The sequence below is a fragment of the Dromiciops gliroides genome, chromosome 2 (genome assembly GCF_019393635.1).
Source record: "Dromiciops gliroides isolate mDroGli1 chromosome 2, mDroGli1.pri, whole genome shotgun sequence".
NCBI lineage: Eukaryota > Metazoa > Chordata > Mammalia > Microbiotheria > Microbiotheriidae > Dromiciops > Dromiciops gliroides.
The window spans coordinates 438,756,188-438,780,186 of NC_057862.1; the positions used below are offsets into that span (position 1 = coordinate 438,756,188).

Below are 23,999 nucleotides of genomic sequence, written 5' to 3' on the forward strand. Positions count from 1 at the left end.
AATGGATAGAGAGAAGTCCTTGAAGGTAGAACAGCCTGGGTTCATGTCCTGACTCTAATCCATCCTGGATGTGTGACCCTGGGCAAGTCACTTACTCTTTCATATTTCTCAGACCACTCTCTAAGAGAAAGTGCCAACCTATGTGTATAGAGAGTTCTGTCGCCTGGGAGTTCCCTATGCTGATAAAATCTCAGGTCTAGTCCTTATCCTTATTCTTACTCCTTATGTAGAAACAGGAAAATGCACAAATAGTAGAATGATTACCTTTAGCAAATAATAGTTCATGTCCTTTATGATCACATTATATAGGTTTCAGATACCACTGTTTCTTAATGGAGACTAGAAATAGTAGGGGGTGGGGTTGACCCATCACCTAGAAGAGTGAAGCTGATAAAAACTTACCTTTTCTCTGAATAATCTTTGAAGGCTTCATGGAGGAGGTGGTATTTTTATAAACCATGGAATGACCTGAAGAAAGTGGCCTAACCTTTTTGTTGTTCTGGGTGGTATTGGAAAGGGAGGGGGAATATATGTTTGATGCATTTTTTTTCTAGGTGAAGGTCACAGACAGTGGTATTTGGTTCTGATGAGATTAGTTTGGAGGCTGAGGTGTGGGTATTAAGTTTGGTCATATAGGGTGGGAGTCTTGAGGAATACTGTTTACTCTGGGCTGAGGTCACTAATTGTTCCCCCTGTTGGGTCTATTTTCCAGGTAAAAACACTGAGGCAGGAACTGAGGAAGAAACAACTAGGAGAAGTAGCAGTGGAGAATTTTGAAAATCTGCCAGGTGGGTGTCTAGTGCTAGGGGGCATAAAATTGGAAGGTCATGTATCTGGGTCCTGTGGGGATGGGGGCATGAAGGACCCTATTTGAGGTAACCTTAGCTGTCTATTTAGTCTTATTCAGTTTCTGGTCACTGTTACCAGTCAGGCCCCTGGGGAATGGATGAGGGTGGTGAGGTTGCTGCTTTCCAATTCCTTGTCTTCAAAAGGGAGACTTATTAAGGGCAGGGATCCTTCAAAGGTCACTGTATGTATGGGGGGTGGGGACAGTATAGAAATTTTTACTATTTCTTCTCAGGCCCTTTAAGACTATGATCAAACATCATTTGCAACTTCTCAGGGAGGGGAAGAGGCACACTTAAAGAGGTGGAGTGTTGGATTCTCTTTATAACCACAGTAGGGACTCTGGTCAACCTGACTATAGGTACAACCTTGTGTGTGTGATCTTCTTTAGCACATGCTAAGGGTATGGGGGAGTCAAGACTTAGGATACAGGGATCAGGGATGGGAAGTGGTGGGGTAGGGAAGCTTTCCGTTGGATCATATCCACCTGTATGGCTCTTGATGGTATATGTCAAGTACTTTGGTAACCATCATGCAATACAGAGGAGTATGACTTCTTTAGAACTAGACCTATCCAGAGGGGTCGAGTCAAATGTCTAAGAGCTGTGATCTTGGCTGCTTCTTTTCCCTATAATGGGAAAGGGTCCCCAGGGTGGGTTCCCCCATTGCCTTCCCCCTCCCAGTTTTCTTCCCAGGGTCATCTGGCTTCTTAACCACTAGGGGTTCCCACCTGGCCTAACCCTTCCCTGTTCTGCTTTTGCTCGTCTAGCTATATTCTGATTTTTTGTTCTTGGCTCTTTTCTTAGGTCGTGAATTCCGAGTGATTATCCTCAGCACAGTCCATACCCGGGACAGCCTGCTCAGCAGCTCGGTCCCCCACCTGGAATTCTTCAGTGAGGCCCGAGTGTTGAACACAGTGATGACCAGGGCCCAGTCCCAGGTAGTTGCTGTGGGTGATGCCGTGGCCCTTTGTTCTTTTGGACGTTGCAGCAAGGTCTGGAAGCGTTTCATTCAAGAGTGTGTAGAGATGCGCAGTGTGTCTCCTGCGGACCTCACAATGGAACAAATCAAGCAAGATGTGGCACACAGGCAGCGCTGGGCCTGGCAAAATGGACTGCACCCTGTGAAGGCCCCCAGGGAGGACTTCTTAGAAGAGGAGGATAATGACCATGACATTCCCTCGTGGGTGTCTGATGCTGAACTCAATGCTGACGACCCCATCCTGCAGGAGCTTCTGGATGAGAGTAAGAATGTGGCAGTGACAGTAACTGAGGATGGGCTGCTGAATGTGACATCAGGTGCCCGCTCCCGCCATCAGTATGTAAGCTTTCCTGTGCCAGTGTTGCAGAAATATCTATGCATGCAGCCTAAGATATATAGGAAATGTGAACTGATTAAAGAGGCCTTTGAGAAGGCATCTGCCTTCACCATAGATGATTCCCCACCCCTCATTATTCAAATTAGAGGACGTACCAACTGTGGTATGGCTTTCACTGGTGACCAAGTTCTAGTGGAAATCCTGACCCCGGAATTGGAGGAACAGGGGTACTCCTGGCGTCCCATGGGCCGAGTGGTGGGTGTACTGGAAAGGGGTGACCGTGAGCTCATCTTCATATGCAAGATGGATGAGTTTGACCCCCGAGTAATGATCCCCATTGACCCTTCTGTCACCAAGATATTTGTGCCAGAGCTAAAGGATAAGCCCAACACCATTCCCATCCGCCGCCTACAACGAGGACACATTAAACTTATTAGCTATGAGAAGATAACAGAGGAGACCAGGCGCAACCAGCTCTTCCGTGTGCAGATCATCTCTTGGAAAGAGAGGTTCTATTATCCACTAGGTATCATACTTGAAATCCTTCCCTTGCCTTTAACCTTAGAACAAGGTTTAAAGATTTTGGACATGGAATACTCTCTGAATGCCAATGGGAGATACCCAACTCCAGTCATTAAGGAAGTGAACCAGCACAACTTCAGTCAACTTCGTCTGCACAGAGGACAGTGGAAGGACTGCCGGGATTATCTGACCTTTACCGTGGACCCGCAGGGTTCCCGGGATCTGGATGATGCTATTAGTGTCCGGGACCTGGGAAGCCAGTATGAGATAGCTGTCCATATATCTGATGTGGCCAGCTTCATGCCAAAGGATGGGGCACTTGACCGTGAGGCTAGAAAGCGAGGTGCTACGTATTATGCTCCTGGGAAGGATCCTGTGGCCATGCTTCCATCCAGGCTCAGCCAGGACCTGTTCAGTCTCCTTCCCCAACAAGAACGTCGAACTATCTCCCTGATTCTTACAGTGGAGAAGGAAGGTGACCGAGTAGTGTCCTGGCACATCACACCATCTATGATTTGCTCTGACCTCCAGCTGACTTATGAGGAGGCTGAGATTATTATTAAAAGTCACCCTGGTGGTGGGGCCAGACTGCCTCTCCGGCTGGGCACTGTAGAAGGTTGTGTTGTGGCTGCTTATCACTTTTCCCAAGTTATCCGCAGAGCCCGCCTTCAGGGAGATTGCTACTATGACCAACCAGATGAAGATAGCCCTCTTGGCTCACGTAGCTCCCACCAGATGGTTGAGGAGCTTATGATCCTATTCAATAGCTATGTAGCTAAGTTCCTAGTACACAAGGATATCACAAAGTTGATCACCCCACTGAGGTGCCAGGCTGAGCCCAATCCTCAGCAAGTGGCCCAACTAAAGGACAAGTATAGTCACTTGCTCCCTCTGTCCCTCCATCTCTCTTACCGTCTCTGTGGCCAGACCACCAATGCTTCCCAAGCAACCAGCTCAGGATACAATCTTTGCATCTTGCGTCCACTTTGGGACCATCTCTGTCAGGCTGCTGACAGCAGGGACTATAACAAGATGGTGGACCTCATTGCTACAGATGATATCCACCCCACTCTGGCCCCAGCTGGGCTGGAGTTCCGAAAGCTACTCAGCCGTTCTTACTTTAGCCGCTCAAACTCCACTAGCCTGTCTAGGGCTGGGCACTATTCATTGCAGGTGGACTGGTACACTTGGGCATCGTCCCCCATAAGGCGCTACATTGATGTGGTGCTTCAAAGGCAGCTCCATGCTGCCATGGGCCGGGGCCAGCCTGGCTATTCCCCTGAAGATATTGACCTGCTGTGCCATGACTTCAACCGGAAGAATGGGCGTGCGCAGGCTTATGAGCGCAAGGCCCACTGCCTTCACCTGGCCATCCAGCTCAAGGCCCAGTTGCTGACAAAGTTATGCTTTGTAGTGAATGTGGAATCTGCAAACCGCTTTTTTAAGGTGATTTTCCCCATGAACAGGGATACCTTGCCTGATCCCTACCTTGTCAATTATCGTGCATTGCAATTGGTAGAGCAGCCCACTTTCATCCCTGAGCGCCAGAATATAAAGCTGGTGTGGAAGAGGCGAATATACTCTCTGGATAAGGGCAAAGCTTGGATTCCATCCTCCAAAACCCTGGTAGACACACATGTCATGCCAGTAAGCAGCGGCATCTGGCAGGACCTCCTGGTGGCCATCCAGAACCAGAACTTTCAGAAGGCAGCAGCCTTGCTCCTAAGGTCTAGAGGGGCTGCCCAGACCTCCTACCATCATCGGCCCCTAGGCCAGGTGTCTCGAAGCAAGTGCTCCCACTATGTCGAGGTGGTACTAGAGCTAAGTACTGGGGATGCACTGCAGATGCAGCTGACCACTGATGTCCAGAGGGGTTTCCTTGTGCCCTCCATACAGATGTGGATGTTGACACCAGGTTTTGCCATTTGCCTGGAGCATGCTGAGAAACCCATTGACTGCTTTTCCCGCTACGCTTCACAGGCAACCAAGGATGTGTACTCTGAGGCACAAGATTATTACCGGGTGTGGGAACCACTCTGTGCCATGGAGTCGGCTTCAAGCGCTGTGGCTGAGAATGACTCTATCCTCTTGCATGGTGTTCCTATTTCCTGGGACCGAGAGCGAAACAGCCAGGGACAGATGCAAGGTTCCTTCTGCTTAACCGTTGGCTTCCTCAAGGAATGTGCAATTGACATCAACTTCAATTTCTGCTACCTCTGCATCCGGTTGGAGAATCTAAAACTGCAGGGTCCAGTAGAAAAGGAGGAGGAGAGGGAGAAAGGAAAGGAGGCTGCTTTGTGCCAAGGCTTTAGGAAGCTCAGTTTGTGCAAAGAGGTAGCAGATTCACCCATAGTCAATACTCTTGACTCCTGCTTGAATGTAGACCCTGACACCTATACCTGGGTGGCTCATGGGCTAACAGAGGAGATGGATCAAGATGCCAAAAAGGTTGATCGAAGAGAAGAGCGAAAGAAAATCCATTTTTTTTTGCACCATGTATCCATGGAGAACATCCCTGCGGAGGTCACCAGGAAGGGAGCTTGCTTCACCATTGAGATGATCCCAAAGCTGCTACCAGATATGTGAGTGTTCATAGAATGGTGGTGGAGGTTATATATATGTGAGTGACTGGGGCAGAGGTGACAGGAGGGGGACCAGGACTTCTACCCTGGGAAAGCAGCACTACAGCCCAGAAGACTGGGACTTGGGCTCCTCTAGCCTGCTCATTTTTAGGCCATTTTGCAGAAATTTCATTTAGTTTGGGGAGGCCAGAGTACTTTTTAGACCCTTGGCTTTTTGGTCTTGTGTCTGGGGGCCTCTAAGTCTTGCCGTGTTCCTCATTTGACTTCTTGCCAGGTGGATCCCTGAAATGGCAACTGCCTATGTTTTCCTCTTCTTCCTTTTCCCTGAGCTGACTCATGGGTCCTGCTAATTATAACTGGGAGTTTCCTTCTTTTTTTTCTTCCAAGCCGGAAGGAGGAAGCCATCTGGAAACTGAAACATGCCTCACCACTTGTCACCAGCATTGCCTTAGGCCAGCCCATCAAAGAAGGTCAGTCACTGAGTGGCGTTTGGGTTCTCAGCTCCTCAGCACCTCTGAGACCCTGGATGGCCCATGAGTAGTAAGGGGGATGGGCAGGCAGAGAAGAGTATAGAAGGAGGACTTGGGACAGGGTCCCAAGGGCTTGACTTTGGCTCTACTTTCTCCCTTGTCCCACATTCAAATCTTTTTTCCCTTTATCCCAGCCCCTGACACTTCTCTGACCCCTTCTTCTCTCTCTTGATTTTTTTTTTAAACAACCCTATCCCTAGATTTCCCTCTTATCCTTTGTTCTCTCTTTTCAGGGTCCTGCAGAGCAATGAAGTCCAGTGTCTTGAAGCGTCAGACCTTTGACATCCCACGAGGAAAATTCAGGCTCAATAAAAGTCAGAACAGTGCTGTGCTAGAGGCTCTTGAAAAGCCTTTCACTCTCATCCAAGGGCCACCAGGTGAGGCAGAACCTTTAGTGCATACTGGGTAGAGAGTGACCTTGGGTGAAACTCCTCACTGGAGACTTTTCATTAGGCCAGTGAGATGGCCAATGCCATCATCCCCACTTCCAGACCCACACACCGGGTTGGCAAGCATAGGAAGATGGCCTAAATTCCGCTTCTGAGTATGAAGGCTAATAGAATCAAAGGATTTAAATTGAGAGGTGAATTGATATTTTAGGCTGACCTCTTCCTCCCCTTCATTTTGTAAATGAGAAAACTGAATTGAAAAGGTTTGCTCAAGACCATATAGGTAGCACTGCTGGGATTTGAACACATGTTTTCTGAGTGTTCTTTCTGCTATACTTGAAAGATTTGGTTCTAATTCTTTTTCTTCTCTGGGTTCAGATTGAGGATATGGAGGGCCAACTGGAGAGACCTGGAGGTCTATAGTTATCTTTCCTCTTCCAGTTCTTGTCACGTAGGGATAGAGGAGTTTTCTCTTCTATAAAATGAGGGGGTTGGAGAGATCTCTGGAACTGGGAGTATTGGGAAGATTGCACAACACACAGTGTAGTGGTCCTTCCTCACTACAAGCAAAACAGCCTTGGGAAGGTTTGTAAGATGCTTAGAAGGGAACTATTTTCCTTAGTCCATGGCTTGTGGCCAGTACAGGCAGATCTCACCACCTAACCCTGGAAGATTCAACCTATAGATAGTCCAAGGGAGGTTAAATGACTTTCCCAAAGTCACATAGCTTGTAAAAGCCCAGATCCTCTGACTTGAAAAATACAGTATTTTTTTGCTATCAGAGCATGCAGTCACTTGACTCCTGTGTGAGGCCTTGAAGAGAAAGAGCATCAATAGCTAAATGAGGAAGAAGTGAGACCATAGGCCAGGATGAGGGAGGAGAGGGTTCACATTGCTGATACCTGTTCCTGGGGCTCTAGGCACTGGGAAGACGGTGGTCGGGATCCATATTGTATACTGGTTCCACAAGCTAAACCAAGAGAAGCCCGAGACTGCCCCACTGCCCTTGAAAGGAGAGAAGAAAGACAAAGGGGAGAAGTGTATCCTGTATTGTGGGCCATCTAACAAATCTGTTGATGTTGTTTCAGGTAAGTTGGCTCAGCCACTTAGGAGGGAGTCTTTGGCCTCTCAGTTTTCTCTTCTAAAATGGGTGGCTTCACATCTTCCATCTTATTTTGTCCTTAGGCTGATCTGGGGTTAATATCCCCTTTTGGCACCTGGTGAAGTAAGTGATAGTCCAGGTGTTTCCTTACTCAGGACTAAGGGCTATGGAAGATCAAACACTAATATTAGGCTTTCTTTCCCCAGAAATTCTCCTTCAGTGGAAGGAGGAGCTCAGGCCATTGCAAGTCTACAGTGAACAGATGGAGGCCATGGAATTTCCTTTACCAGGGAGCTACAGAAACATGTTTCGCAAAAGTATCCGGGAAGGGAAGCCAAAACCGGAGCTCAGGTAGGAAGAGTTTATCTGTGTATGCCTGTTAATGCATGCAATAATGTATTTCCCTCTGTTAACATGCCTCTGTGCATGTGTGACCTCTCCCTACCCCTGCCCCTCTTCCCTATCTTGATGTGTGCATGTATTGCATGAGTGGTAGTGGGGGCCAAGCTGGGGATCAGGTTGGATTTGATCAGAGGTCCAGACTTGTTTATAGGGAATAGCAAGCATGGAATGGCCAGACTGCATCTCCATAGGAATATGGTCCTGATCAGGAGTCTTGGGGTAAGGCCTCAGTGTATAGTTACTCCACCTCAGAGTAGGGTATGATAGTCTGGAAGAAGCAGGGGACAGAAACTTAATCATGGCCTCTCTCTCTGTCTCTCCTTACAGAGACATCGTTCTCCATCATCGTATCCGGATGCCTTCCAATCCATATTATCGCAAGATAACGGAATTCGATACCAGAGTGAGGATGGGGAATCAGTTCTCAGAGGAAGAGATTGAAGAGTGAGTAGCTCCAGGGAAGGGATCGAGAAAGTATTATCTTCTGAAGGCCTGACTGGAAGGTCTGGGGTTAGGCTAGTGAAATGAAATGTGTGTGTGTTGGGGTGGGGGGCAATGTACTGAGAGAAGAGGCAGAATGAAAATGGATGCAATCAGAGATAACTTTGAATGTTCTGGAGCAGGAGGGAGTGTAAATGTACTAATTTGCTCTCCAGGTTCTAGAACAGTAACGTTGTTACTATACTGGTGATAGATGGAGACATTCTGTAACAGTCATAATGCTGTCATACCTGTTGGAGCTAGATATTCAAGAATATGACCCCTGTCCTTCTTGGATGGCACATTGTTTCTTTTAAAAAAATTTCTTAGTATATTTCTTCCTACTCCCACATACCTGTAGAGCCTCTCCTCATGATAAAACATTTAAAAAGAAGAGAAAGTTTAGCAATGTACTAATCAGTACATCAAGTCCAATGGCGTACCCACATATATAGTATATCCTATCCCCCAAAGAAGTGAGGGAGAGTTGTATTCTTATCTCTTGGGTCAAACTTGGTGATTATAATTACACAGCATTCAGTTTAGATTTTTCTGTTTCTGTTTACATCGTTGTAGTCATTCCTACTTCGCTTTCTATCTGTTATAAATATCCCATGCTTCTCTTCATTCATCTTAATAAAATGTATGTTCTATTACATTCATGTCTATGCTTTGTTTAGCTACTCCCCACTCAACGGGCACCTATATATTACAAAAAGTATTGCTATGAATATTTTGTTGTTTATGGGGCCTTTCTATCTTTTCTATCTTTCTATTTTCTATCTCTCTTCCCCCCCCCTCCCTTAAACTCCACTGGAGAAAAGCAACAACAACAAAAGACATATAACGAATATGCCTAGTCACGCATTAGGCCCATGTTTCTTAACCTTGGTGTCTGCCCTTAGCCCTCCCTGACTCTTTTCAATGTCCTTTACTTGACCCTTCAGATATAAGTTGACCATCACAAAGGCCCGGAAACATGAACTAAGCAACCATGACATCATCCTCTGTACCTGCTCCTGTGCGGCCTCCTCCATCCTTACTAAGCAGCTCAACATCAAACAAATTCTCATTGATGAAGCTGGCATGTCCACAGAGCCTGAGAGCCTCATCCCCCTTGTTAACTTTCCCCAGGCCGAGAAGGTAAAATAGCGCCCACCTTGATTTTCCCATGTTCCTGGATTGTTTTTCCTCTGGGGTGGTAGAGTAAGTGGAATGGTTGGAATAATGCCTGGCACTCATAGTTATCGCCTGTACCTTCAGTGCGCCATCTCCCCTGGTGCAAATAAGAGACCTAGGAACTAGGATGAACCAGCTCAGCTGCTTCAGGTATGATTAGGAGGGGAAATGAGGTCAAGATGGCTGAAAGGAGACAAATCAAGGACTGGAGATCCTGTCCATGTGTAGCTCCAGGCCTGGCTGAAACTCTTTCCTATTTTGGCTCTAGGTAGTGCTGCTAGGAGACCACAAACAGCTTCAACCTTTTGTAAAGAATGATCACTGTCAAAACCTGGGCTTGGAGAAGTCCCTCTTTGAGCGCTACCATCGTCAAGCCTGGATGCTGGACACACAGTACCGAATGGTGAGAGGCTCGGTACCTTCCTTTTCCTTTTCCTTTTCCTTTAATACTCTGCTCCCCAAACCTCAACAAATCCCACACAAATAATCACATCCACAGCAGTAAGCATCTTCATATATATAGGCACGGGCAATACTGTGGTGGGTGAAAGATGAAATGACTGAGGAAACAAAGGTTCAAGCTTCCAAACATTTTTGTTTGTTTGTTTGTTTTTTTGGTGGGGCAATGAGGGTTAAGTGACTTGCCCAAGGTCACCCAGCTAGTAAGTGTCAGGTGTCTGAGGCTGGATTTGAACTTGGGTCCTCCTGATTCCTTGGCTGGTGCTTTATCCACTGCACTACCTAGCTGCCCCCGCTTCCAAACATTTTTATTTGTTAAGCAATGCATGTCAGTCCGCCAACAAACTAGGATATTCAACATTGGGCTGGACCCTGGATATAAGGGGAGACAGATTTTTATAGCTTAAAAACAATCATTCAAATAAGATCAATTAATTAAAAGGAAACAATACATTAGGTAATATGATTTTTAATTGGATGAAAGATCTAGGACTTTCCAAGTTGGGAGGGGGAGAGGGAGCAGGTGTAATTTCCTGAATTCAGAAGTGTCTCACTCCTCTCAAGTGTCTGTTAATGATCAAAGGAGCATGGAATCAATAACTGATTGATCATTATGGGGCTAGTTCTCAGATATGACATATGGATGGCATGAGATGTACAGTTGTGAGAAAACTCCTTGAGTCAATCTTTGGATCTGACTGGGTTTCTGGTCTGCATAACCTAGGTCCTTAGTTAAGGGTCTCTAAGCAATAGGTAGAAGTGGTCCAGGTTTCCAGCCACACACAGCTAGATTCGAACAATATTTTTTTCCTCCCAATTCACACAATTGAATAAAGTTTTCTTACAAAACAAATTGGACTGGACCATAATTGAATAGAAACCAAGCTAGCTCCAGAATTAAGTCATAAAATGGAGTCAGTGTGGTTCACTCAGTTCCCACAATTAACCACTTGCTACCCTAATTCCCCTCAATTTCCCCAATACACATATTCATACATATTACAAAGTTGTCCCACAAATACCTATAAATACAGCCATACACACAATCACACTCATTCCTACATATATTCATATGAACACACAGATGCTCCGATATATAAAAACAGTTATTTGCACATACAATTACATGAACCAATCCACTCAAAGTTCTATACACATGCACACCCACGTACAATACCCCCTTAAATAGACACATCTGCAACTTATTCTATACACAAACCATCCAGAAATGGTATTTGAACCCAGGCCTATTGCCCCCAGAGCCAATGTCTTCTCAATGTACCACACTGGTTGGAGGCTGAGGACAGTGAGCAGGGATAAGGAAAATATTTAGGGCCACTGACCAATGGGAATATTTAATAGATGATCATAAAAGCAACTTAATATTTTTTATTGCAATGTATAAGCCCTAGTTGCTTTTAAAATAAAAAAAATTAGGGACATTAGTCTATACAGCAAGTAGGACAAATACTTCAATTCCATATTATGGCCAGGTAAGGGGAGGAGTGAGATGCAGCCTGTAGCATATACAAAATTGTCCTAGAAGTCAGGAAGACATGAGTTCTTTGGCCATCTACTCTCTACGATCCTGGGCAAGTCACTCAGGAAACATTTTAATACTAAGTTGTAGAAAAGATATTGATTGACTTTTAATACTAAGTTGTAGAAAAGATATTGATTGATTTGTTAGAGGAAGTTGTTCACTGCAAGCTGATGCAATCATGGGTCTGGTTGAAAAAGTAGGAGGGCTGATAAAGGCCTCATTTCTAAAATATATCAGGAACTAAATCAAATTTATAAGAATCCCAGTCATTCCCCAATTGAGAAATGGTCAAAGGATATGAACAGTCCATTTTCTGATGAAGAAATCAAAGCTATCTATTGCCATATGAAAAAAATGATCTAAATCACTATTGATTAGAGAAATGCAAATTAAAACAACTCTGAGGTACCACCTGATACCTATTAGATTGGCTAATATGACCAAAAAAGGAAAATAATAAATGTTGGAGAAGCTGTGGAAAAATTGGAACACTAATGCATTGTTGGTAGAACCATGAACTGATCCAACCATTCTGGAGAGCAATTTGGAACTATGCCCAAAGGACTAGAAAGCTGTGCATACCCTTTGACCCAGCAATGCCACTATTAGGTCTTTTCCCCAAAGGGATCATAAAAAAGGGAAAAGGACCCACATGTAAAAAATATTTATAGCTGCTCTTTTTGTGGTGGCAAGGAATTGGAAATTGAGGGGCTGCCCATCAATTGGGGAGTGGCCAAACAAGTTGTGGTATATGAATGTAATGGAATACTATTGTGCTGTAAGAAACTATGAACAGGCAGATTTCAGAGAAACCTGAAAGGACTTACATGAACTGATGCTGACTGAGATGAGCAGAACCAGGAGAACATTGTACACAGTATCGACAACATTGTGTGTTGATCAACTGTGATGGACTTGACTCTTCTCAGCAGTGCAATGGTTCAAGATAGTTCCAAAGGACTCATGATGGAAAATGCTCTCCAAATCCAGGAAAAAAGAACTATGGAATCAAGATGCAGATTGAACCATACTATTTCTATTTTTTTTGTTTTTCTTTTTTGAGGTTTTTCCTTTTTGCTCTGATTTTTCTTTCATAGTATGACTAATTCAGAAATACGTTTAATGTGATTGTACATATATAACCCATATCAGATTGCTTGCTGTCTTGGGGAGGGGGAAGGGAGAAAAATATGTAACTAGAAATCTTATAAAAACAAATGTTGGAAACTATCTCTACATGTAACTGGAAAATAATAAAATACTTTTGTGGGAAAAAAGTAAGTGGGGAGAAGAGGAAAAGAACAGATATGGAAAAAAAAAGAGGGAAGGAGGAGACAATTGAGAAAAATGTAGAAGGAAATGACAGACACAAGGGGAGTGAGAGAGGAGGCAATTCAACTGAATAAAAATGTCTTAAATGTCTTACACATGCCTGGTACTGTCCTAGGCACTGGGGAGACCACGCCAAAAATTATAGTGTACCCTTAAGGAGGACATAGGCAGGGAGAATCGGGAGTAGAGTGAGGCAGAAATGAGGAGGAAAAGGGAGAGAATGATCATAGAGAAAAGGTAAGGGGAGAGAAAGAGAGAAGGTAGGAAGAGAGCGAGATAGTTAAAAAGAAGGGGAGGGAAGAAGGGGTAGGAAGGGGAAAGCTCAGGAGGTCTTGAGTTGATAGTCTCAAAGTGGAAGTCTTGCAGTTCACTTTGGGCTGTGGTCTTCTGAGTGTTGGTCCTCTGGCAGTTACCTATTGCCTTTTGAAATGCTGATCAACTGATAAACCATGTAAGTCATAGCTCTTCCTTAAACTTTGAGGTCTGTGTTCCTCTCAGTCATATGGCTGATGCTACACTACATTGTTGTATGAATATAGTGAAAAAGAAAAGTATAATAAAGATGAAGAAGGCACGAACAGGGGGCAGCTAGGTGGCACAGTGGATAAAGCACCCGCCCTGGATTCAGGAGGACCTGAATTCAAATCCAGCCTCAGACGCTTGACACTTACTAGCTGTGTGAACCTGGGCAAGTCACTTAACCCCCATTGCCCCGCAAAAAAAAAAAAAAGAAGGCACGAGCAGGGCATTTGAACAAGCTGAGGGGGTTTGAGGACTTCTAATTGAGAGGCTATGTTCTGAGTTAGATAACAAGAAAAAGGGCCACCAGGCTGGACATCCCTCTTTGAGATGTCAAATCATTGGCAATTGTGCCCTAAGGGATGAATTTTCTCCACACTTATTATATTCTCCACACTCAGAGATGGTTCCTGTCCTGATGCCATGGGGGACAAATTTATCTGGCTGCTACCTTGCCCATTCTGCCCATTCATAGTCTCTTGACTGGCACATCTCTTCACTTTGGAATGTTTCATTAAATGTTTACTCTGTGCTAGGCACTACTCTAGGTGCTGGATATACAAAGAAGGGGAAAATGGATTGTGTTATTTGTTTTAACTCTGTCTCTTTCCCCCAATAGCACAAGGATATCTGCAAATTCCCTTCCAAAGAATTTTATGACAACAAATTAAAGACTAGTGCAGAACTAAGGCGAATGCCAAGCGTCTTCAGCCACCAAAATCAAGAAAGCTGCCCCATTATCTTTGGCTTTGTCCAGGGAGAGGAGAAGAGCCTTTTGGTCTCCACAGAAGAAGGAAATGAAAACTCCAGGGCCAACCAGGATGAAGTGGAGCAGGTGGTGAGTTCTCAGGTCACAGCTGGGAGGTAGGGGTTACCTTGAAAGGCTGGAAATTATTTTAGGTACAAGAGACAAGTACTGTGTTGTGCATCATAGTATTCAGGGGTTAGAAAGGAGCATTTCCCTGAAATGCTAGTGTTATCCTTTCAAACGTTCTCTCAAAACAAAAACAAAAACAAAGTCTCTCCTTTTGGCTGGGATGAGTCTGTCACCTTAACAAGTGCCTCAGTGGACTGGGGCTCTGGAGCAGAATTGGTAGAGGGCAGCCACACTGAACATCCCAGGATCATAATCTTAGTTGGAAAGGACCTCAGAGGTCATTAAATCTACTCCAACCTTTTCCAAGTAAGAATCTCCTTTAAAACTACCTCAACAAGTCATTATCCAGCTTCTGCTTAAAAAAACCCCAAACTTTGAATAATGGATCATTACTTCTCCAGAGGCAAGTCTTTCCCCATTTTGGAGGATATCAACATGACTCGTTAAAAGTTATTTTTGTCACCTTTTAAAAAGAAGTTTTATTGATGCTTTCCTCCCCTTTATCTCACATTTATTTCTGGAAATATGAGGGCAGTTAGGTGTTGAAGTGGATAGAGTTCTGGACCTGGGTTCAGGAAGACTAGAATTCAAATCCAGACTCAGACATTTTCCAGCTGTGTGACCCTACACAAGTCACTTAAGCTCTGTTTGTCTCAGTTTCCTCTATTATAAAATGGGGATGATTGATTATAGCACCCACCTCCCAGGGTTGTTGTGAGGATCAAGTGAGATAATAATTATAAAGCACTTAGTGCAGTTCCTGGCACATAGTAATGGCTATGTAAATGTTAGATGCTGTTATTATTGAATATCATCTCTCTTCTAGCCTGAACTCTTCCTTGTAATAAAGAAAATGTATAAAGCAAAAAATCCAATACAATGAATACATTTGACTCAATATGCAACATTATTTTAGAATTCTTGTGTGTTTTTGCTATGAGGAAAGAGGCATATTTCATTATCTGTTTTCCATGATTGTTTTTTTCAATTAGTTCCTTTCAGTTATTTTCTTCAAACTTTACAAATCACATTTCACCCTTTCAGTTATTCTTTCTTTCTTTTTTTGGGTGAGGCAATGAGGGTTAAGTGACTTGCCTAGGGTCACACAGCTAGTAAATGTCAAGTGTCTGAGGTCAGATTTGAACCCTGGTCCTCCTGAATCTAGGGTAGGTGCTTTATCCACTGTACCACCTAGCTGCACCACAGTTATTCTTTACACTGTTGTAGTCATTGTTTATATTTTTCAGCTGGTTGCTCTTATTTTGCCATATATCAGTTCATACAAATACTTCCTGATTCTCTGAATTAGTTATTTTTAACTACACACTAACATTCAGGCATATTTATGTGCCAGTTTTTTCAGCCATTAGCCAGCTGATGGATTCCTGCTTAGTTTACTCTTTGCTAATTCATTCCACTTTTGGATAGCAACAGACATTAAGAAGGTCTTCCTTACTGGGTTAAAGCTGGCTTATTTGCAACCTCAACTCATTGTCCCATCCGATGGAATCTAGCAGAATGAGAGATAGAACATCGTGTATGGGAAATAGTAAGTGGGCCTATTTGGCTGGAACAGATTGAAGACAACACTCCAGCTGTGTTCTGATCAGGGCAGAGTACAGTGGAACTCTTCCCTTATTCTGTATACTGTGTAGATAGACACATTCTCTATACTGTGCTTCTCTTAATTCAGTCTAAGATCTCTCATGTTAGTTCTTTGGTTGCTCTATTGAGGAGCAGCATGATATAGTGGATAGAGCACTGAAACTGGAGTTCAAATCCTTCCTTAGACATTAATTCTGTGCTGCATAAGTAACTTAACCTCTCCATGACTTAGTTTCTTGATATGTAAAAATGAGAGGTTTTGGGGCAGCTAGATGGTGCAGTGGTAAAGCACCAGCCCTGGATTCAGGAGTACCTGAGTTCGAATCCGGCCTCAGACACTTGACACTTACTAGCTGTGTGACCCTGGGCAAGTCACTTAGCCCTCATTGCCCTGCAAAAAAATAAAAAAACAAAAAACAAAAAATGAGAGGTTTGAGCTTAGTGGCTTCTTAAGGTCCCTTCTATCTTTGAATCTCCGATCCTGTGATGTCACATTATATACCAAGGGTATATAAGAGATATTATAGATCAGCATCTTGGAATTTAGGAACTAATTTTCAAAAATGATTCAGGCAGAAATCAAAGCTATCTATAGTCATATGAAAAAATGTTCTAAGTCACTACTAATTAGAGAAATGCAGATTAAAACAACTCTGAGGTACCACCTCACACCTATCAGATTGGCTAATATGACAGAAAAGGAAAATCATAAATGTTGGAGGGGGTGTGGGAAAACCGGCATGCTAATGTTGGTGAAGTTGTGAACTGATGTAACCATTCTGGAGAGCAATTTCAAACTATGTGCAAAGGGCTATAAAACCATGAATACCATTTGACTCAGGAATACCACAACTAGGTCTGTATCCCAAAGACATTTTTTTAAAAAGGGAAAAGAACCTATTTGTATAAGGGTATTTATAGCAGCTTTTTTTTGTGGTGGCTAAGAACTGGAAATTGAGGGGGTGCACATCAGTTGGAGAATGGCTGCAAAAGGTATGGTATATGATTAAAGTTACTATTGTGGTATAAGAATTGACAAACAGGATGATATCAGAAAAACCTGGAAAGACTTACATGAAGTGATACCAAATGAAGTGAGTAGAACTAAGAGTAACAGCAGTATCATATGATGAACAACTGTGAATGACAGCTATTCTCAGCAATACAATGATCCAAGATAATCCCAAAGGACTCAGGATGAAAAATGCTATCCAACTCTAGAGAAAGAATTGATGGTGTCTGAATATAGACTGCAGCAGCGTACTATTTTTCTCTCTTTCTTTCCTTCCTTCTTTCTTTCCTTCCTTTTTCTTCTTTTTTTAATTTAAAATTTTTTTTTTTATTTTAGTGAGGCAATTGGGGTTAAGTGACTTGCCCAGGGTCACACAGCTAGTAAGTGTTAAGTGTCTGAGGCCGGATTTGAACTCAGGTACTCCTGACTCCAGGACCGGTGCTCTATCCACTGGGCCATCTAGCTGCCCCCCTTCCTTTTTCTCCAACAAAATGACTAATATAGAAGTATGTTTTACATGATTGCACATATAGAACCTATATAAGATTGCTTACTATTTCAGGGAAGGAAGGAAGGAGGGATAGAATTTGAAACTTCACATTTTAAAAAATGTTGAAAATTATTTTTACATGTAATTGGGGAAAGAATAAAATATTATTTAAAAAATGATTCGAGCATGATCATACCCAGTGTCCCAAATATGACAAATAAGAGCTTTTTTTGGCATAATAGATTGATGTCACTGGGATGAATTGCTGCCCAGAACAAAATTACCCTCATGTTGCACTCTGAACTTTCCTGTGGTTCTTTGTTTACAGGTTCGAATAGCAAAGCAGTTGACCTTGGATAGGACCATCAAACCCAAGGACATTGCAATCCTCAGTCCATACAATGCCCAGGTGTCAGAGATTAACAAGAGACTCTCAAGGGAGGGAATTACTGGAGTGACAGTCTCCTCCATCAAGAAGAGCCAAGGTGAACCTTGAACCTGGTAGAAGAGGGGAATTGCTGTATGGTCTATTCTAAGCAGTGTTGCTATTGAGTACTCAGTGGATAAGTCACTCTTCCTTGAAGGAGGTAGGATAGAAATAGGACTTTGAATGTGTCATAGTAAGGTAAATAAAGATCCTTCCTTTAATCATGGAGGGTTTACTGGAGGAGACTAGATGGAAAGAGGACTTCTGATGTGATTAGTAGGTGATGAAAGATGTTCTGAGTATTTAAATTGGTTGTGGGGGAGTGGAAGAATAGAGGGACAATGGTTTTGGTGTGGGATAAAGTAAGGTGCTTTAAGTAGCTCAGAAGGGAGGGATAATCAGGGTAGACCTCAGCTGAGTGGAACTGGGGTAGGTATTGCTTAAATATAATTTCTGTTGCTTGCTTTCATCTCCTAGGAAGTGAGTGGCGATACGTTATACTAAGTACAGTCCGCTCCTGCCCTCTTGGTGAAATTGATAGAAGACCCACCAAAAGCTGGCTGAAGAAACACCTGGGCTTTGTTAGTGACCCACATCAGGTCAATGTGGCGATCACTAGGGCCCAAGAGGGGCTCTGCATCATTGGTGAGTGGGGGCAGGGCTACTCGGGCAAAGTGCCCATGAAGAGGGCTATGATACACAGGGTAGAGAGAGGGGCAGGTGGGAAATAAAATGGGTGGTGGTAGTGCTCTACTAACTGACTTTTCCCAAGGGTAGTGGCACAGCAATGGCCAGGATCTTGGACATTCAGGCTCGTGGTCTGACCTGGGAAGGGACCTAGCTAGCTTGTATATGTTGGAGGAAGGCTGGGTGAAAGCAGATTCATTTTGACTCATTGGTCCCAGGAGATGATGGAGGTCTATACAGCAGAGACCTGATTCTTCAGTCTATCCTCCATTAGGGTAGATGTTTTCAACACTGGATGATCAAGGATATAGGTTCTCAGGGACCCAGTGCAGACACTAACTTTTTGTTACTTTGGCCATTTAGATCTTCTGGGTCTCCATCTGTGAAATGGGGATGATATTTGCACTGTCTCCTTCTCTGAGGGATAGAATAGAGAGCGGAAAGTGGATTATAAGGATCAAATGACATGAATGTGGAAATTTTGTAATTCATAAAGTCTAGTACATACATAGGAGGGGTTATTAAGGCTTCTAATTCCTGTTTCCTCCTCTGCAGGAAATCACTACCTCTTGCGTTGCTGTCCAATGTGGCAACGGCTCATTGATTTCTACACCATGAAGGGATGCTGTGTCATGGCTTCCTCAGTGCAAGTCCGTCAGAGGCCAGCTTTCTTCCACTAAGACATAGCCCTCATAGGCCTTTTCTCTTGGGCCATAAGGCTCATTTGTGCACTCAGAGGTGGATAGTCAATGGCTACCTCTCCCTCCCTGTTGCCCTGATAGCTTCGCAATTTCTTTGAGACTTTTTTTCTCTCCGACACCAGGAATGTCCAGCATCTTGTACTTTATTTTACAAAATGCCAATGAGAAAACCAAATTGACCAAAAATCCTCCCCTTTTTTCTGTCCCCCTTTCCCAGCCTAGGGAGCCTCACAGTGCATCCCCATGTGCCTTTCATGACTGCAGCCAGTGGGGACTGATGGAATCTTGGGGGCTGCCTCTGATATCTAGCTTACATGAACTCAGTAGACCAAAGCCTTTAGAGAAAACCAGCAATAACATGATCCTTTAGAAAATTTCTTTCCTCTCCTACCCCTGGAGGGAAGGAAGAAACTTATTATTTGAATAGAATAACCATTTGGCTTTTTAATCTTAGAGAAAAAGGATAAGGAGCAGGTTGAGGAATAACCCAGACTCTTCTTACCCTATTTTAAGTGCTCTTAGTAAGAGTGTTCTGGCCAGATTGTGGACTTAGAAGCCTCCAGGTACAGCGTAGCCTCTTCTCTGTACATGAAGAGTGAGAGGTTTGGGGAGACCCAAGGGATTTCTGCTATAAACCCAACTCTGGAGTTCATCCTTGGTGCTGTTCTGAGAAGATTCTGGGTGAAGCAAAAGAACCCTTAGAGAAGCTGCTTAAAAACAAAGAAAGAAACATTATTCCTAAAATGTTTTTTAAAATCTGATTGTTGCTCTGTAGCCATGACTTTGTTTGTCAATGTTGTACATTGGATGTGGTCTTTTTTTGTTGTGGTTTTTAAAGTAGCCAATTGGTATTGGATAGAACAGGGAGCAAGGGAAGGATTCTGGCATTCGGATAGAAGGGTGAGGTCATAGCAGGTAAACTGACTGACCAAAGTGACCTCCCCCAGTTTTCTGGAGGGGATGGGCATTTATCCTTTAGCATACCACTGCCCTTTGCTTATATAACCCTGTAGACTGCTTCTACAACACCCTGGCCTGAGGTTTGGGGTTGGACAGCAGCATAAAACCAAATTCAAATCAACACTGTTGTTTGCACTAACTATTTTGGGAAGAGCTCTTATTGTAATGTGAAGTGAGGAGTTGTGCAATAATGCTGTCTTTATTAGGTAGGGGGTGAAAGGCCATTTAAGCTTAGTGGTGTGGAGAGCTGCCTGGAGTTGAGGCTGGAGCAGACTCAGCCCAAGTACCCCATGCCCAATAACAGTAAAGATAGAAATGCTGCACTTACCCCTGTTGCTGTACCTCTGTTCAGCCAATGTTACCTCTGAGTCAGGGTCAGGCAAAGGAAGGGGGTGGGTTGGGTTGGGGGTGGAATGAATGCCTGCAACCTCTTCTTTCTGTTCCTCAGCAGAGAGGGCCTTGCTTTGCACATGCCTATGCTGTCCTGCAGGCCAGGACTCAGCTCTCCCCAGGAGGATTCTTAGTTTGTTTCAGGGCATCATCTGCAGCTGTCTGAAGATGGGCTTACCATTATGCCAGATGAGCAAATGGATTTACCCTCTCTCTGAATAGGGAAGAAAGAAGAAGTCAGCCTGTTGGCCTGGAGCCAGGGCTGGTCTCCATTGTAGGGACCACAGTGTATTTTGTGCAGAAATACTGTGTTGCCTGCTTCTTGGAAACTGTTTCTGTCACTTGCTACCTTATGCATTCCACTGTGCCTGGCCCTCAGTGGGCAGGGCAGGAAGGAGGGAAGGCCAAGTCCTGGAGTACTGATTGTTTACAATAGGACCCACCATCTATCCAGGCTAGTGGGGCCTACCCTTCAGAGCCAAGGTACTTCTTGATGAAATCTCTTGCTAACTCAGGGTACAGACTGCTATCAGTGCAGGTTGCCCTTGAGGGTTAGTCTGACCTTTAGAGATTTCTCCATTTGTGCAGGCACTCTGATACTGGGGAATCTAATTCCTTCTACTCTCCCCTTCCCTACCTGCCCTTTACCCTACCATGGAGACCTTAGGAGGGGAGCCCTTAACTAGGGACATGACATATTGGGGGAGCGGAAGCAGGGGAGACTCGCTGTTTTGAGCACTGCCTCTCAGGTTTCCTGTAAGCCACAGCACTGTGGCAAGCTCAGGGAAATGGAGGCTCCTCCTCCCTCCCCCCACCTGCTCTCACCCTAGATCTTGGTTCAATAGTTATATGTTGCTGCAAAGTAGTTTCTACTAGCTTTTGGATTCCTTTAAGGAAAGGACTTAATTGTCTGATTTGAATGTTTGATAAATCAAGGATATATACCTTAACATTCCATTTTTTATATCTAAGGTTTCTATGATTTAATATTAAATTAATTTTATTATAACAGCAGTACTCATGGATTGTAATTTGATGTCTCAAAGTATGTGATTTGTATGTATATATGAAAGACTGGGGGTGGTACAGAATGGGATGGATGTGGAAGGTGTGTGTGTGTGTGTGTGTGTGACAGAGAGTGCATGTGAGTGAGTAAGTGAATGAATGATCGAGGTTTAGACATTTTGAGAGGACAAGAGGGAGAGATGGAAAATGACATCTATTTGCCCATAGGTGTCATCTCATCTAGGTGAATTTGAGAGATGAATTTGCCCTTATGGATGTGTGTCTGTTTGTGTTGATGGGATGGGATGGTGGTTGATGGGTAGAGATGGATGTCTGCTTCTCTGGTGATGGGTACTTTCCTTCATTTGCATGTATTGGAGAGGACAATGGATGCTTCACCCTATGGGTATATATATGAAAGAGATGGATGAATATGGGTGTGCTTTATCAGGAATTAGAGTTTTTCTATGAGTGTGCATGTAAGGTTGGATATTTACCCCTTTCGGTATTTTAATAGTGAAACAAGTATGTTCCTCTGTATATGTGTAAGAGAATGTTTGCACTGACCCTTATATATTCATATATGAAAAGGAGGGCAAGGAGTTAGTGTATTTGCTTCTTTCTATAAGTGGGGGATGGATGTGCCTGTCCCTCTGTGGGGAATTGGTGTATCTGTCTCTGTGTATGTGGCAGGAAAAATGTTATTTTTCTGGTTCTGTGTGTATGTTGAATATATATATGTGTGTGTGTGTGTGTGTGTGTGTGTGTGTATGTGTGTGTGTATATATATATATATATATATATATATATATAAATTTGTGAAGGATTTCTTTACCACAAGTTTTATTTTTTTTATCAAATTTTAAGAAAATAGATTTTTTATTGATAGTCTTTGTTTTATATCACTTAGATTTTCCTTTTTATCCTTATCCCTCTCTCTTCTAGAGAGACATTTGTTATTTTAAAATATTATTTAATTTTCCCAATTGCATGTAAAGATAATTTTCAACATTCATTAAAATTTTTTTTGAGTTCCAAATTTTCTCCTTCCCTTCCTCACCCCCTCAAGATGTTGGTGTTTTTTAATACACACACACATATGTATGTATATACACATACACATATTTGCAATCATGTAAAACATTTCTATATTAGTCATGTTGTGAAAGAAAGAAGCAGACTAAAAGAAAAAACATGAAAAAAACCACCAGAGAATGTGAAAAATACTAACTTCTGATCTGCATTCAGACTCCATCAGCTCTTTCTCTGGATGTGGATAGCATTTTTCATCCTGAGTCCTTTGGAATTGTCTTGAATCATTGTATTGCTGAGAATAGCTAAATCATTCACAGCTGATCATACAATATTGCTGTTGCTATGTACAATGTTGTCCTGGTTCTGATCACTTTACTTTCTATCAGTTTATGTAAGTCTTTCCAGGTTTTTCTGAAGTCAGCCCAAGAGCCATCAATTATAACAAAAATAAAAAGTCTATTTTTGTGGTAGCAAAGACCTGGAAACAAAATAGATGTCCATTGATTGGTAAATGGCTAAACAAACTGGTATATGATTAATGGAATATGAGTTTGTTCTAAACAAAACAACATGATAAATGCAGAGAATAAGGACTCATGAACTGATACAAAGTAAACAGAACCAAGAAAACAATAGCACAATGAAGAAAAAAATGGAAAGAACAACAACTTCCAAATGATGGAAACTGAATGTTATGAAATTAAAAAATAAAAGGTTAGGCATGGAAAAAAATCTGACATGTAATATTCCATACCTGACTTCTGCAACAGGGGAGAAGTGGAGGAATGGGAAGACAGTTGTCTTCTTATATCTTTTCTTTGGGCCAAACTTATTTTTGTTGAACTCGATCAGCTTGCTAGCATACCAGTTCCAACACTGCAACCTTGCTTAGGCAACCTTCCTTTTGGTTCCATCTTTTTTTTTGTTTTCTAACCCAGTACTGATCTCTGAACCCTACCTTCAGGAGACATGGTGCTCCTAACCTTCTGGAATCCTAAATCTGTTTGATACCTTGATTTAGAGATACCATACCCAATTCCTAATGGCCTTTCTTCTGCTACTATCTTGTGCCTCATTATAATAACATTTATTTTGTTTTTTTCAGTACTGACTAGAGAAAGAAGTGTTGAATAGTAGTGGTTAACAATTTCCTGTTGAGGTTGCTCTGATTATGATTATTAGTTGCAAGGTGTTTTTCTTAAATTTTTTTTTGGGGGGGGGTTGTTGAGGAGAGAGCAAATTAGCAGTAGTGATGCCTCCCCCCTGAAAAAAAGGACCATTAAAGCATTTCCTAAATTTACAGAACCAAACAGAAATAAGTTCAGAAGGAAGTATAGATAAACAACAATTTTGAAAATAATGTGTGGAATTTAATGCATTTTGTATACAATCTTCTTTGTATTCTGCTGTTTCAGAAATGCCTTTTTAAAAATGTGTGTGTAAGTTCAGAATAAAACTTTTTTTTTTAAAAAGGGGTGAGGCTATTGATTAAAGTGGATCAGACAATGATACAGATGACAGAAAAGGCAAATTCTACCTTTGTTTTTCTTTTTTTTCTATCAAGAACAGTCTTATGACTTATAAGAACAAAAATTAACAGGAAAAAC

At 42.9% G+C, this 23,999-nt stretch overlaps 1 protein-coding gene across 2 annotated transcripts in view; it reads left to right on the forward strand.

Moving 5' to 3' along the window:
• HELZ2 (helicase with zinc finger 2) overlaps window positions 1-22,133 on the forward strand; it is a 38,979-nt gene extending 16,846 nt beyond the window's left edge. For both annotated transcript variants that reach the window (XM_043985678.1, XM_043985677.1), the window contains 13 exons: window positions 713-788; window positions 1,653-5,268; window positions 5,656-5,738; window positions 6,032-6,175; window positions 7,108-7,275; window positions 7,496-7,640; window positions 8,019-8,135; window positions 9,119-9,314; window positions 9,619-9,753; window positions 13,823-14,041; window positions 17,516-17,672; window positions 18,092-18,259; window positions 18,857-22,133. In XM_043985678.1, the coding sequence (XP_043841613.1) occupies window positions 713-788; window positions 1,653-5,268; window positions 5,656-5,738; window positions 6,032-6,175; window positions 7,108-7,275; window positions 7,496-7,640; window positions 8,019-8,135; window positions 9,119-9,314; window positions 9,619-9,753; window positions 13,823-14,041; window positions 17,516-17,672; window positions 18,092-18,259; window positions 18,857-18,981 (5,349 nt within the window). In that variant the 3' untranslated portion in view covers window positions 18,982-22,133. The remainder of the gene's footprint in view (window positions 1-712; window positions 789-1,652; window positions 5,269-5,655; window positions 5,739-6,031; window positions 6,176-7,107; window positions 7,276-7,495; window positions 7,641-8,018; window positions 8,136-9,118; window positions 9,315-9,618; window positions 9,754-13,822; window positions 14,042-17,515; window positions 17,673-18,091; window positions 18,260-18,856) is intronic.
• The last annotated feature ends 1,866 nt before the right edge of the window (window positions 22,134-23,999 follow it).